Source organism: Leptodactylus fuscus, chromosome 1 (genome assembly GCF_031893055.1).
Source record: "Leptodactylus fuscus isolate aLepFus1 chromosome 1, aLepFus1.hap2, whole genome shotgun sequence".
In the NCBI taxonomy this organism is placed as follows: domain Eukaryota; kingdom Metazoa; phylum Chordata; class Amphibia; order Anura; family Leptodactylidae; genus Leptodactylus; species Leptodactylus fuscus.
In genome coordinates this window covers 261,254,417-261,268,910 of record NC_134265.1, presented here as the reverse complement: position 1 = coordinate 261,268,910, position 14,494 = coordinate 261,254,417, and the positions used below count along the sequence as shown (strand labels likewise).

General features: G+C 37.7%; 1 protein-coding gene across 5 annotated transcripts in view; it reads left to right on the top strand.

Moving 5' to 3' along the window:
• ANK2 (ankyrin 2) overlaps positions 1-12,894 on the top strand; it is a 188,433-nt gene extending 175,539 nt beyond the window's left edge. For 3 of the 5 annotated variants that reach the window (XM_075286364.1, XM_075286356.1, XM_075286347.1), the window contains exons 46-51: positions 134-226; positions 689-772; positions 1,449-1,613; positions 4,449-4,625; positions 6,482-6,573; positions 10,777-12,894. In XM_075286364.1, coding sequence (XP_075142465.1) covers positions 134-226; positions 689-772; positions 1,449-1,613; positions 4,449-4,625; positions 6,482-6,573; positions 10,777-10,960 — 795 coding nt within the window. In that variant the 3' untranslated portion in view covers positions 10,961-12,894. The remainder of the gene's footprint in view (positions 1-133; positions 227-688; positions 773-1,448; positions 1,614-4,448; positions 4,626-6,481; positions 6,574-10,776) is intronic. The other 2 variants (XM_075286373.1, XM_075286379.1) reach the window with 2 other exon arrangements.
• The last annotated feature ends 1,600 nt before the right edge of the window (positions 12,895-14,494 follow it).

Genomic DNA, 14,494 nt, shown 5'->3' with positions numbered 1-14,494 from the left:
TTAATCTTTGCTTGAGAAAACCTATTTTGCATATCATCCGTTTGTTATTAGTTGGTAAATACAAATTTACATAGAATTTAAGGAAGCTAAAAATGTAGGATAGTAAAGAGTACTACTTCCATGCCTCCACCAGGACCTAGCAGAGGAGCTAGGTGAGCTAGAGGCCAACTCAGATGAGGACGAGATGGTTACTACCAGGGTCGTTCGTCGCCGTGTGATTATTCAGGTACACAGCGTTTAACTCCTGCACGTCCCTCAGCCGGTGGCTACAAAGTCCTGGCTACAATTGCAAGGAGTCTTTAATGGCCATGCATTGCCATTATATACTGATAAATATGGCTGTCTGCATGATTCCCAACTATTGCATGCCCGGTTCTGTGACTAATCGGCACTTCCCACCAATGCCAGTAGAGAAAGACGATTCTCAGCTTCCTCACCTTCAAAAGTTCAGCTAGAAGACCAACATAATCCCCATCACAGTGCTTTCTGCTATGCAGGGTCGACTACTGCACTTTTGTCCAAGGTCCCATGCATGAACCTAACACTTTTCTTTTGCAGATTTGTGTTTAAAGTTTTATTGTTAGTTACTTTTAGATATTCCTTTTGTGTCATGCACCTACTAATGTAAATGTGGTTACTAAACAAACTAAACTGGTAAATGTCACCTTTTTTATTTTATTTTAATTAGGCGGACAATATGGCAGATATTCTCCCCGAAACGGTAACAGAAGAGCAGTACACAGATGAGCATGGTCATATTGTGGTAAAAAAGGTATTCTATTATAATATGGAATGAAGGCATTTCTTTTGCATTTTCTGCACACAGAACAGAAATATCTTTATGGGACTGCCCGAGAAAAGTTCAGTTCACCAATTACATGTTTCTGGCAGCCCTGCAAAGTAACATGGAGTGCCAGTGTGCATGCATGACCCCACTGAATTAAAGCAGGGGTGCTTGGATCGCTCATTCTTGTAACCAGTGGGAGTAGGAACGCCCATGCAGGATATTGTTAATGATCCTAAAGAAAACACTGTAGAGAGGTTTTTCTTTTTTTAAGGTTTATCAAACATTTTTTAATATTCCTTTAATTTTTTAAATTAAAAATTTTGTCTTCTCTATCATCTCTAAAGTGTCGCAGAGATCTCATCTGTATAGGCAAACCACATAAAATACACAAACTATATATTATTATACACAAATCTTAAGGCTGGAATCACACATGCTGTTTCGGACTATGAAGGCCCCTTTATTAGGCTATTTTGGTGGTATCAAGAGGTATATAAATGCAAGCACGACCTGGGGTCCAAAAAAGGGAGGGTTTTTGGTAATGGTCACAGAATGGTACACGGCTGCCAAGAACTGTCAAATGGAACACACAAAGCTACATGTATGTAAAAGAGGTTTCATTCATCCACTGTGACATAATCATTGCCTTTACCATACCCAGGTCACAAGGAAAATTATTAGAAGATTTGTATTGCCTGATGGTACAGAAAAAGAAGAAGTGGTGGCACAAGGGGGACCACAAGAACCAGTGACTATAGAGGATAATGACTCTGTGTCTAAAGTTGTGAAACGTACCATACTCAAAAGCGACAGTAAGGAGTCTGAGGTGAGCACAGACAAGCAGCATGAGTTGAATAGAAACTGTCTAATAATATATATTTAATGCAGTGAACCAAAAGAAACCTGTCCTCGGAATCATGTAGGCAGCATGTGATATAGCAGGGATAGTTTTATTGGCAATATGTAGTATAGAAATGTATTCTTTTAGTTTTTCTTCTCATTCTGTAAATGACAGTCTCATGGAGAGATAGCTGTCAGTCACTGAGCAGGACTGCCCACTGGACTACTAAGCCCGCAGAGAGCCTGAAACTAGATATTAATCTGCTGCTCTATAACTTGCTGCCTGCAGATTGGACTGCATGTCCATCCTCATTAGTTGAGAGACTCATTAACATTTACTAACAAATAATTATAAAATGATACTGTTAATGGTAATCTTTTCCTTTTAATATTTTATTGGTAACATTTTTGTTAAGTTATACAATGTACAAACATATAGAATAAATGAGAATAACAGCGAAATCATTTATTATTACTTATTCTTATACTTATCATACATATCAATAAAGAAGTGCATATAATACCCTCACTACCATCCTCCTATAAATCATACATTATTGATGCTTACTAAACCTGTTATTTCCAGCCTATAAGGCAGTCGATAAGATTCTTAAATTGGAATAATTGCCTAATAAATGCTTAATGGAATGATGCAGCAGGAATACAGTAATAGACACTGAGGTCCTTACTAGTGGCCAATAAAGTCCACTAATAGGAACCTCTAGGTAGTGGTAGTGTATTCCCACTGTGTAATACACTGGGTGTAAGGAAACTATTGAACAATAGACACTGAGGTCCTTACTAGTGGCCAATAGATCTAAAATATAACTTTTATTTCTCTGTTTAAAAGCGTAAAAATCCCCCCTAAGTGTCCCCAGTACCCTTACAACGTGATTACGTCCGGTCCTCCTGTGCACCTATATTCCCTGTTAAATTGGAGCTTAGGAGTACCAGAGCGTCCATGAAATACTAATATTCAAAGTTGCTGCATTTGATATACAGTGAAGGGAGGATATCTCTGTGGTTCGGGTGTCTCATTCAGTTTGCCAACTCGAGCCCGGTCAGTCCCATACTGGCCCAGAAAAAGCTGAATTGAATCCCTTAGTAGCAGGACCAACCTTTATGGTACCGCGAACTGCGTTTTTCACCGCATAACAGATGTGTTTATCTTGCTGTTGCTAACTACCTCCTGATGAACTTTCAGATAGGGAAACACGTTGAGGGCAGATAGTCTTTATCTTTGAAGGAAAGAGGAAATATGATTGAGGGTGTTCCTTAGCTTTTTCTGGGCCAGTATGGGACTGACCGGGCTCGAGTTGGCAAACTGAATGAGACACCCGAACCACAGAGCTATCCTCCCTTCACTGTATATCACATGCAGCAACTTTGAGTATTAGTATTTCATGGACGCTCTGGTACTCCTAGGCTCCAATTTCACAGGGAATATAGGTGCACGGGTGGACGGGAATCTAAAGAGTTAAATTACCTAGATCCTATTAAGTGCACGCCCTGTTTCAGAATATGGTAGCCACCTCAGCATCATAGATACCCTTGAACATAATCACGTTGTAAGGGTTGTCCACACTTTATCATCTATACCCGCTTTGTTATCAAGAAGAGGATAACATTGTTACTGTTTTTAAATGAAAGGGACTGAGGAGGGACAATTTTTTACATTTGTATTTAGTAAAAGTTAAGTTTTATTGTTTATTTTGACTAGTGGGGACCCTATGAGTAATTGTACACGTTGTAAGGGTACTGCGGACACTTAGGGGGGATTTTTACACTTTTAAACTGATAAATAAAAGTTATATTTTAGATTTATTGGCCACTAGTAAGGACCTCAGTGTCTATTGTTCAATAGTTTCCTTACACCCAGTGTATTACACAGTGGGAATACACTACCACTAGCTAGAGGTTCCTAATAGTGGACTCATTGACAAGACTATGTATAGTTAATGTTGGACTAACCTGACTATTCAGAAATGTCTGCTTACAGTTACAAAGAATCTGAAGGATAAATAAGATTATAGAGGTAAAACACTGATCTAAATCTATGGCAGGTCTAGATAGTGTCACTCACACACACATATCATGAAGCTGGCCATACACCTTCAACTGTTCCTCCCTACTGAATGAAGATGGGGAAGTAAACAGCTGCCAGACACCTTTCCTACCTTCCCCTGACCTCATCTGCTGTCGAAGACTCGGCACACCAACATACAATGTTAGTTTTAGCCAACTTTCTTAGCATTTGGCAACATTACCTTATTTATTAGGGAATTGTGTCTGTGGCAGTTTCCTGTGATATACCCACTCATCTCCTTTGCAAGCAGAGCAGTTTGAGTATTAGGAGAAAGCAGACTTAAGGTAGTTATTTTCTTTTTTCTGTAGTTTCTCTGAACTAGGTGAGAAGGGTTGTCACAATCTTCTGAAGGCCATAGAAACTGCTCTCCTTCTGTCATTGATAGCAACACCTATAGATTGTTGATGGAGCTCGGAATTGCAGTCCTTCCTGATTACACATAAGTATTGGGGAATCCTACTAGTTTCCTTATTTCAAAGTTTGCACCTTTCATTGCACAGTGATTAAGACCCAGGACCTTTATATTGGGAGCATTAGTATGACAGCGATCATTACAAAGCACACTATACTCAATTCACATGTGAGAGATCTTCACCCATTACTGTTCCTTACTGCATCACTCTTCATTGTTGTGTTTTTGGGAGATGGTCTTTATGTTTAGTATACTTTATAACTCTCCGGGGGAGAAACAATAACTTTACTAAAAAATATAAAACAATAAAATTGTGTCACCAGATCTCATTCTCTGAGTCAAGAGTCATACCATCAGAATTTGAAGCTGAACCTGTGGAAGGACGTAAGGTCAGCAAAGTTGTGAAGACCACCATGGTCCATGGTGAAAGGACAGAAAAATATTTTGGAGACTCTAGTATAGCATCTGATTTGCCATCAGCCAAGGATGACTTTGAGCAGGTAACATGGTGGCAGCAGAGGAGGTGGAGGCTTGGAGGCTTCTATATTCTGTAGAATAGTTCTTTTTTTATAATTTTTCTACTTGCGTAAAAGTTAGAACATCGCAGCCTGTACATTAACCTAAGCCATTTACCGATGTAGGATTGCTGAATAATATATCCCTTTGGATGGAATTCTGGCCAATCTCATCCACTTATTGCAGAAAAAAAACACAGGGGAAAAGCTACGTTTTCAAAAATGCTTGCGTTATTGAAAGTTGCAGCATGTTAATTATACCTATGGAAATGCTAGCATATTCCATATACTGTAAGTATAATAGGGTCAGAAAGTATTTCTGCGAAAAACGCTGTGGAAAAAAAAGTAATGTTATTCCGCCGTGTTTTTTTCCGTAGTATTTTTCTTGCTGCATCTCGCAACGTGGGGCCTTACCCATACAGTAACTTATCAATTGCTCCAAAAGGCTGTATAGTGGAAAATTCAGCCCTGCCACATCTATAACTACCATATAAAGATACAAGATCAATGCACAGTTCACAAGTGCCCAGTACTTCATTGAGTCCATGTGCCTACATCCCAGTGAATATTGTCTCTCACAAAATAATTGGGTTTCCTCAGTAAACTGGATGATTGAAAAGCTTGTAAATCCTGCGCTACAATCTGTTACTTCATCTAACAACATCCATAGGGATGCACTGTTTGTAAACATGTTGGTATATGCAAATATCCCTCAGCGAAGGAACAAATCTAGAACATCACATTACAGAATTATGGTACTCCAGGGATGTAGTGAATAACATTTGGAAGCTGGGGAATCCAAGTACAAAAGTCTGGTAGAGCGGAGAGCTGAGAAGTTTGTTTCTATAGCAGAAAGAAAGAAATAATGAACGAAAAAGGGAAATGGACGAAGGATGAAAGGAAAGACGATATCATGGTGGAATAAACTGTAATTCAGGTTTTTGATTATTTTTTCCTGAAACATTGGTCATCATATGGGATAAATCAGTTTATATTTTTTTGATCTGGGGCAAAGGATATAGTTATATCACTAAAGCAGGTGTGGGAGCTTTCAGAAGACTCCTGGCTGCCATAAAACATCTCCCGCGAACTTCACATATGGGGCCTTTCAGAAAAAGGTGAAAGGAAAGCAATGGATCCCCTTAGGTGGCATGGTCACATATGACCATGACACCTGAGGGATTAAGAGTCTTTGATCAGAGATGTCTCTGATGGCAGGCACTGCATGATGCCCTGTCTCTGCTGTTTGAAAAACTGCGGCTATGCTCAGCTGCAGAGTGGGTGCCATATTTAAAGTCCCAGCATTTGCCGTACTTCTACAGCAAAAAAAATCGAATTAGATGATTCTGATAAAAAAAATTAATAATCACTCAACTAAATGATACATAAATATGAGAGAGATATGATATACATATAACACTAATATAGATAGCACAATAGATATTAGATAGAAAATAAGATAGATATGATATAGTTAATAAGAAATAAATGATACTCTTTAATAGAGATAGATGATAGTTGCAAAAAGCTTTTCTAAAGTTATTTAATGTATGTTGTATATTGCAGAAACCCTTTATAACTAGAGTAAACAAGGCTGACTGATCTATCCCAATGAGCACATCTACTGTATACTCAGAGATAATAGTGGAGTGGGTGGCTGCTGTTGTTGGCAGATCAGAAGAACATTGCATAGCTATTTTTATGTCTAAGTGTTATGCATGTGCACAGCTAAAATAATCTCAAGTGAATATTTCGGCTGCCTGAGTTTAGATGTATTATTCATGCCTTGAAAAACAAAACATATAAAATCACTCAGCAGTGAGATTTCTCTCATTTTTTAGGCTTTAAGCTATGTGGGTGGCGATGTAAAAGTTCAGTTGCCAAATTTAGTGGAATCAGAAATCACCAAAGAGGACGGATCTATTATAAAAAGGTTTGGGCTAGCATGGCATCAACATTAACGGATTGCAGTGAAACTAACAGACATGGTCACCCACTCACTTATTTAGTACTGTTGCCCATTTATACACAGAGGGAGGCATTTTTGGTTGAACCACTATCCTTGATGTCATAGGCTTCTGGGACCTTAAAAAAAAAGAAGTAAACTGCATACTATTACTATAATAATAAAATGCAATATGAGAAATCTCAAGATAGCTCCACAAAATGACCTGGCTCCACTGTGTGTAGATGAGAAATTGGCGTAATTGTTAACCTTTACCTTAACAGACCAATTCACCCTATATAATTTTCCTAACAGTTTGTTTTGATTCTATTCAAAATGTAATACAGATAATATATGTTTAGAACTCTATCTACATAGCCTACATTCATTTTTTTAAAGGCTAGATCATTTTTTAAATAAGCATATCTTTACATAGCCTTTTTATAGGCTATTCTAGACATACCTTTCATTCATTGATCCTTGCAGCCTTTTTTTTTTTTTTTAATTAACCCGGTTTTCCTGATATGTTAGTTACTCCTCACACAGCATCGGAAGTGTTACCGTATATCCCTGTAGCTTGAACACTGCTGCGTGTTGATGGACTTTCAATGAGAACAAAGCATTTATGACCATAAATGATTATAGAATGTATGCTAATGTTCTGGTAGCACCTCCTGCATTGACTTATTATAAGAGGTGTAGAAGGGGGGTCGTCTGTAAAGAAGAGGGCAGGAGGTGTTACCAGAACATTAGCATACATTCTATAGGGATTATAAATGCATTGTTCATCAACATGCAGCAGTGCTCAGGCTACAGGGATAACACATCCGATGCTCCGTCAAGAGTAAGTAACATATCAAGAAAACCAGGTTAATTAAAAAATGTCTGCGAGGACCAATGAATGAAAGGTATGCATAGAATAGCCTATCTAAAGCCTATGTAAAGATATGCTTAATTAAAAAACGATTTAGCCAATGATAGACTCCCTTTAATGGCCGTTACATGGCTGTATTAAATTTGGTGTCTGTGAATGGGAATATTTATAGGATTATTATTTTGACAGTCCATTTTAATGGACCATCTAAAAAACAAGATGGTGCCCTATTTTTTTAACAGTTTTCATGCATTCCGCAATAGATTTAAATGTATGATGGATCTGTGAAAATACCAGTAGTTGCCTCTTGGATGGAAAGTGGACATTATTAAAAGACATTTCACAACAATGCAAAAAAAAAAAAAAAAAAAAAAAAAAAAAGGCTTTAAAAACAGATGAAACCTTTCCATTTATTCAAATGCAATTTGACAGACCTTAAAAACTGACTCATTACTTGTTTCGTCCATTCGTTAAAATGGGCAAAAATTAGGACATGACCTATTTTTAATGGTCCATTAAAATAGTGTTTGAGCCAATTGGCTTCCATTGCTCTAAAAATGAAATTCTAACAGATGTTAAGAAAACGTCTGTCCTGTACACATCTGTTTTTTCACATTTGTGTGCCTGCGGCCTTAAGCATTTTCTGCAGATTCTGGCTAAAATATGTATTTATCTGGTAAAATCATAAACACTATGATGGAAACCTGATGAACCTCATTATAGTATGTGGGGTCTGCAGCTCGCCGGTAGTGTCTGTCATGTGACTAATCTAGCACTGTCATCATTTTCATTGTTCTGATTCCATGACAGAGCAGAATGGAAATGACTAGTGGAGAAGTGAATAGAACAATTGACTCAGCCATTGGTGGTCACAGTATTATGTGAAAGATGTAGCCTGAATCCATAGGGGCTGCAGAGCTGCTCTTCATACCGGTGTGGCGGTGTTTCATCAAACTGACCTGAACTTCAGACTTCAGTAGAACTGTTTGAAAGTTGATCGAATTTCAAAGTTTCATTCATTACTGTACTTTCCAGTGTATTTTAGAATGGTAGTCAGGTTATCATTGACTGGCAGAGACTGGATATAATTTTTTATTCTTACTTGTTTTTACTGTACCCTGTTATGTGCTCAGCTCACATTTTTCATTAAGTTAGCTATTATGGGTAAACATCCAGATAAAAATACTTGCCCATGATAAATATACACATAGTATATCACATGATCATTATGTTTGCCGATTTCGGTCTGCAATGCTAGGTGCCCACAATTAATTCTAGACGCTCACTATACAACTAAATTGAAACTTTACTTACTTCCTATTTTTCAGTATTATCCTCCTACCCACTCCTTACCTGAGACTAGTTCCCTCTTTGATGCTGGAGTTAGAAAATTCTCTGACTCCAGCAGATAAACCTCCCAATAGTGATAATGGCCTCTTTGCTGTCTATCCTTATTTATGAGCAATGTACTGCTCCCCATTTTTGCACTGGAGATCAGCAAGTCCCTTGCTCAAGTCTCCTTGTGGGACAGGAAAAAAGTAAGTAAAAAAGTTTAAAAAGTTAAAAAGAAAGTGTAAAAAAAATTAATAAAAAATTTATAAAACCTACCTTTTAATATACAAGAATGTTAGATATCCCCAAGGGCATATTTGTATACCGTATGATGAACACAGTAAAAAAAAAAAAAAGATACCACTAATTAATTCACCTTGCCTCTCTCCAAAAATAGCATTAAAAAGTGATCCAAAAGTTATATACACCAAACATTAGTACCAACAAAAACTACAACTTGCCCCACAAATAAAAAGCCCTCATATAGCATGTGATCAAAACAGTATAAAAGTTATAGGCGACATAGTACAGTGACCACAGGCAAATCGTTCTTTTTTGAAAAATGAAGTTTTATTTAGTAAAAGTTTTAAAATATAATAAAACCAATATAAATATGGTATCACCGTAATCCTAATGACAGGCTGGACAAACTTAGTGTCTTTTTTTGTTGCAGAGTGAATGTAAAAACAAAAATGCAAAAAATAATAATAGAATTGTATGGGGGGGGGGGTTACGTGGACTCCTCAAAATCGTTAATAAAAACTAATCAAAACATTATATGTGCCCTAAAATGGTGCTAAATAATAAGTACATCTCATCAAACAAAGAATAAGCCATCACGTAGCTGTCGAGAGAACAATAAAAAAGCTTTTGAAAGGCGGAGTTGAAAATTATGACCCTGTGTCCTTTAAGGGTTAAAGGAATCCTGTCAAGTGAATTTGGGGCAATAAACCAGCACGTCATTAAAGTTTGGGGTTTAACACTTGCCCAACATCCACCGTAATATTAATTTAAAAATGGCAGCCATTCATGAGCTGAATGGCCTCCATAGCCACTGGGTCTCTGCTGCTGCACAGGCATTAGCCAAAGATAACGCAGGCATCATTTTCCTGGCTTGTATTGGATGCCCTTTCTCAATACTTAGCAATGCATTAGCATTGAAGTGAATTGAATTAGTGCTCAGACCCCATTGGGTTCAAGACCCATAGGGAGTCTAAAAATTATAGTTACAAAAAAAAAGACAGCAATCGATCATTGCAATTTAACATAACACAATAGCACAGGAATGGCCATTGCCAAGTTATTGTCATTTGGTTCTGAAGTATTAATTCTTTGTAAATGGCACGATTGTCAATGAAAACACATAATGCATCCAGTATTGGAAGATTTATGAGAAAACAAACAGCTGAAAGAAAATCCTACTTAAAATTCATCTCCAAAGCCAGCTTAATAGCAGCCATCTGGAACAGCACTCAGGCCGACATAGTAAACACTGGAGATAACAACCCATTGCTTTATTAATTAACAAACTAAATAGACGTTTCTTCCTTGTGTGCATGGATCTATGAACAGGAGCCATATCTTGTGTAAATCGCAGAAACGGCACTAAAATATCGGCTCACTCTTGTCAGATATACTGTAGAGTCCTCCATATAAGGTACCTATAACATTGAGGAATGTATGGTAGGTATACAATATGTCACAATGTAGTGCCGTATTCTCCAGGAGAGAATACCAACATGATATGGCATACAGATTATAATCCCATAGATTTTCTGTAGGTGTTGGGTTTTCATAATATGCCATGAGGTCTAAGGCTCTATGAAGAACCAAAGTAATAAAATATGCTGTAACTAACGGTAGAATTGCTATACTATTCATGGTTATGTATCCATATCTGGTAGAATCCTTGATGACATCAGAAGAAGCACCATGTCTCTGTATTGTAAATGTAACGGATGATCAATGTCTTTTATGCTCCGCAGAACAATGATGAATAAAGCCAGCACACAGAAGAGGACTGTGGTGAAGGACCAGCATGGGAAACATGTTTTCGTTGAGCAGCTGGAGGATGTTCCCGAAATGCTTCAGAAGGATGACCTCCAGACTGACCTTCAGCAACTTCTCAACCGCTTCTGTGGAGAGGACTGGGAGAAAAAGGCCAAATGAAAGGCTGCTGCTTCATACCTACAACACATATCTGTAGTCAGTATGCAAAAGATACATTCTAGTCCATGCACACGGGCCATGGGTACCATGCGCACTGGGTGACACTGACACTCCTGTTCTGCAAATGTCATAAACAAAATGATCAGTTTTGTTTGTATGTAAGTGCAAAGATAATTTGTGACCAAAGATAGCATCCTTTCCTTTCGGATGGTATATCCATATACTCTCATTTTGGTTTTGTATGAATTTAGTTCCCTTTCTCCTACATGTCAGCTCCGTCCACAGGCCTCTTCATAGTGTCTGCAAAGGCAACTTAAAAAGGATGGACCATACCATGCTACGTACACAGAGTGAATGTGCTCGGTGGATTTGAAGATACCAGATGCTACTATAGGCCTTGATTATACTTTGCCTAGAAGAAAGCAAAGTACTGAATGAAAGAGACTTGCTAATGCTTTCTGCATTTAGAGCAGGATTCCTAGCGTCAATGCGCAGTCATTACAGTCCCATGTTATTCTAGTGTCTATCACTTGATCTAAGATATCTTCACTTCAGTTATGATGGAAGAAATAACCAAATAAGTAACCAAGTCGTTGCTTATAAAAAAAAAGCAGACGTACCAGATATTGTAAAGTGGACATACACTAGAGTCCGCACCTAACATACTGCAGACATGTGTTCATGTCAGTGCTATAGCAGCCCATATAGTCCTATATCTACTGGAAATGGCTGCTGATGGGGACACTGTAAATAATGTATCGGGAGAGGTAATTCCCCAGTTAAGGAAAACTAATAATAAATAAGTCACCTTGTTTATCAGGATTTCCTATGGCACATGCATGTGGCATTAAACAAAGATAAAACTCCTGTAATCATGTGTGGAACTTGTTAACCCTCTTAGCACTGAGCAAGCAGTTTTCACAAATGTGTCCTCTTCTATTTCTGTATTTTATTTTTATGTCAGAAGCTAAAGACACAATGCAGGTTTCAGTTCTTCTATTTTTTATGTTTTTATGTCGGGACTAATCCTTGGAAATGATTCTAGCATTTATGCACTTTTTTTTTTAAAGAAGGGATTATAAAGAAAATGGAAATATTTTTTGTCTTCTGTACCTTATTCTTCTCGTGGTTTAAACTATGTAGCCTTTTAACGTACAAATATATATATATATATAAATACATATAAGCACTATACATTTTAAACCCATTTATTTAATGTAAGTATAGATTGGGAATTGAAAAGAACAAAACCCTGCATTAATCTAGAATGTGCTAATTTATAAATAATAAGGAAAAAGAAGAAAAAAAGTGGAAAAAAAACAAATTAGGCCTTTGCTCTTCACGATTTAGGGGGAATAGACCCACCAAGAGAGATGAATGTCGGTTGTAAATTAACAGGTTTTCATGAAATCCCGTCACAATTCTGTAGGGTCCTCGGGTTTATTTAATTAAAATGACCTACTGTGTAGCTTCATTTCTTTCTGGCGGAGACATTGCTAAATGACTTTCTCAGCAGAAAAGTCAGGTCACTTACCATAAAGTCTGGATGGGAGTCTCGCAGCTATTGTCATTTAGGGCTATCATGTCCATTGTGCGGCAAGGTCTGAAGAAACAAATCGGTTGTGCTATTTGCAGTGCAGATGATGTCTGTGTAACAGCATAAATTGTTCCTCACTTTTATGGGTTCTGGTTCCTTTTTTTATTTCTGCTCTGTTATAAAACAGCGTTTACTACTGTGAGAAGTGGCATTTAAGTTGATGATTCAGCATCTTGTTCCCATGGTGATAACACTAATTTAATATATCTATGAGGGCATGTCTTAGTTAAAAATGGCAAAAATAAATCACACTAACAATACATAGCTGCAACGTGTACAATGGCTGATTTAATTAAATAAAGTGTTCAATGTACAAGTAACTGCCTGTTTCTTCTCTGCTGATCTGAAGTGCTTGGTAACAATGTACTGTATAAGGTGTACAACACATTGAGACGTGAGCCCACAATATACTACTGGATAGCAAAATAAAGAGCTCCATGGAATCAATGTCAGTGGGTTAATCAATGATTTGCATGGTGGCCAGTAGAGTAGGAGGCATGCTCTATAGGGATGAAGACTATAAACATCCTATCAAGTCCGTATAGAAAATGGACTTTCCATGATCAGTTGTTTACTAGTTTTTATAGGATTAACCCCTAAAAGGTGAAAGTGTCTTGGTCACAAATGGACATGAAGCTTAAAGGGGTATTCCCACGTCGCATACTCACCAGTCTTCACTGCCGTAAAATCTTCTTTCTTCCTGTTTTCTTTCGTCATTTGGTCGGCGGGGTTTCACATGCAACCTGCCGTTTAGCTCCACCCCCAAATTAGCATGTAGCTCCGCCTATGGGGCGGCTGAAGGGCCTGTGATGTCATCAAAGGTCCTCAAACAACACTATATGCACACTATTGGACTATGAAGTACAGGCAGAAGCAACTAAATTCTGTATTACATACAGAGACTGCCTGTCTCTGCCAACATGAACACAATTGAATTAGCTAGCCTGATAACTGGGAGAACAGAAGACGTTCAGAAATGAAAGCAGCTCCTCTCCCCTATCTGCTAACAGGAAGCTAGGTCACATGGTGTAGACACAGGAATAGCTAGATACACAGGCTCGCTCCCATGCACTTAGCCCCTCCTCCCTCCCCCTGAGAGCAGTCAGATACATCACTTGACTCATGAGCAGCTAAGTCAGGGCTGTGGCCACAATGAATTGAATAAAGTAAGATAGTGGACAAACAAAGCAGTTTTGCTGAAGCAGTGTATTTAGGAAAAGTCTTACATCCACATTACCAAGCAGTATAGATAGGATCCTTGTGATGGGACAACCCCTTTAAGGGTACATTCACATGGAGGAAAATGGTAAGGAATTTGGTTTAGAATTTCAGCGCTGAAAAAAAGCCTCCCATTGACTTCAATGGGTTCCTTTTTCGGCAAGCAGAGTGGTGTTATATCAGATATATTATCACTGTATGATGTCATAATAACTATGTCGTCTATAAATTGGTGTTCAGATGATGGAACAAGGTGAGAATGAAAGAGCAGATGGATACAGGTCAAACAAGTCAGGGAAGATAATTAAGAACGCACATGAAGTCTGGAAATGTGGAATATTTTATACATTTGATGCACATTGGTTCACACATAATTGGATTACAGGATAATTGTCCGTTACCAGAACAAAAAATATTTATATCTATAATAATAAGAAAATGGTAAATAGGATAAAAATAACAATGAGTTCTATTCTATTAATATTCTATTAGCCATAAGCAGATGCTAATTGCAAAACTAAAAAAAATACCAAGTACAATTAGCATTTAATGAAATGTAAAATGTCATTGTACTCGATGTAAGAACGCGTCCATTACACATGTCAAGGTCTTTGTAATTGCTACAGTATAATGCGCTTACACAGGATATGGCCATGCATATTCAGCCAATTTTATTGCTAATATAATGCAGTCTCCTGTCCATGTGTCCTACTAAGGTT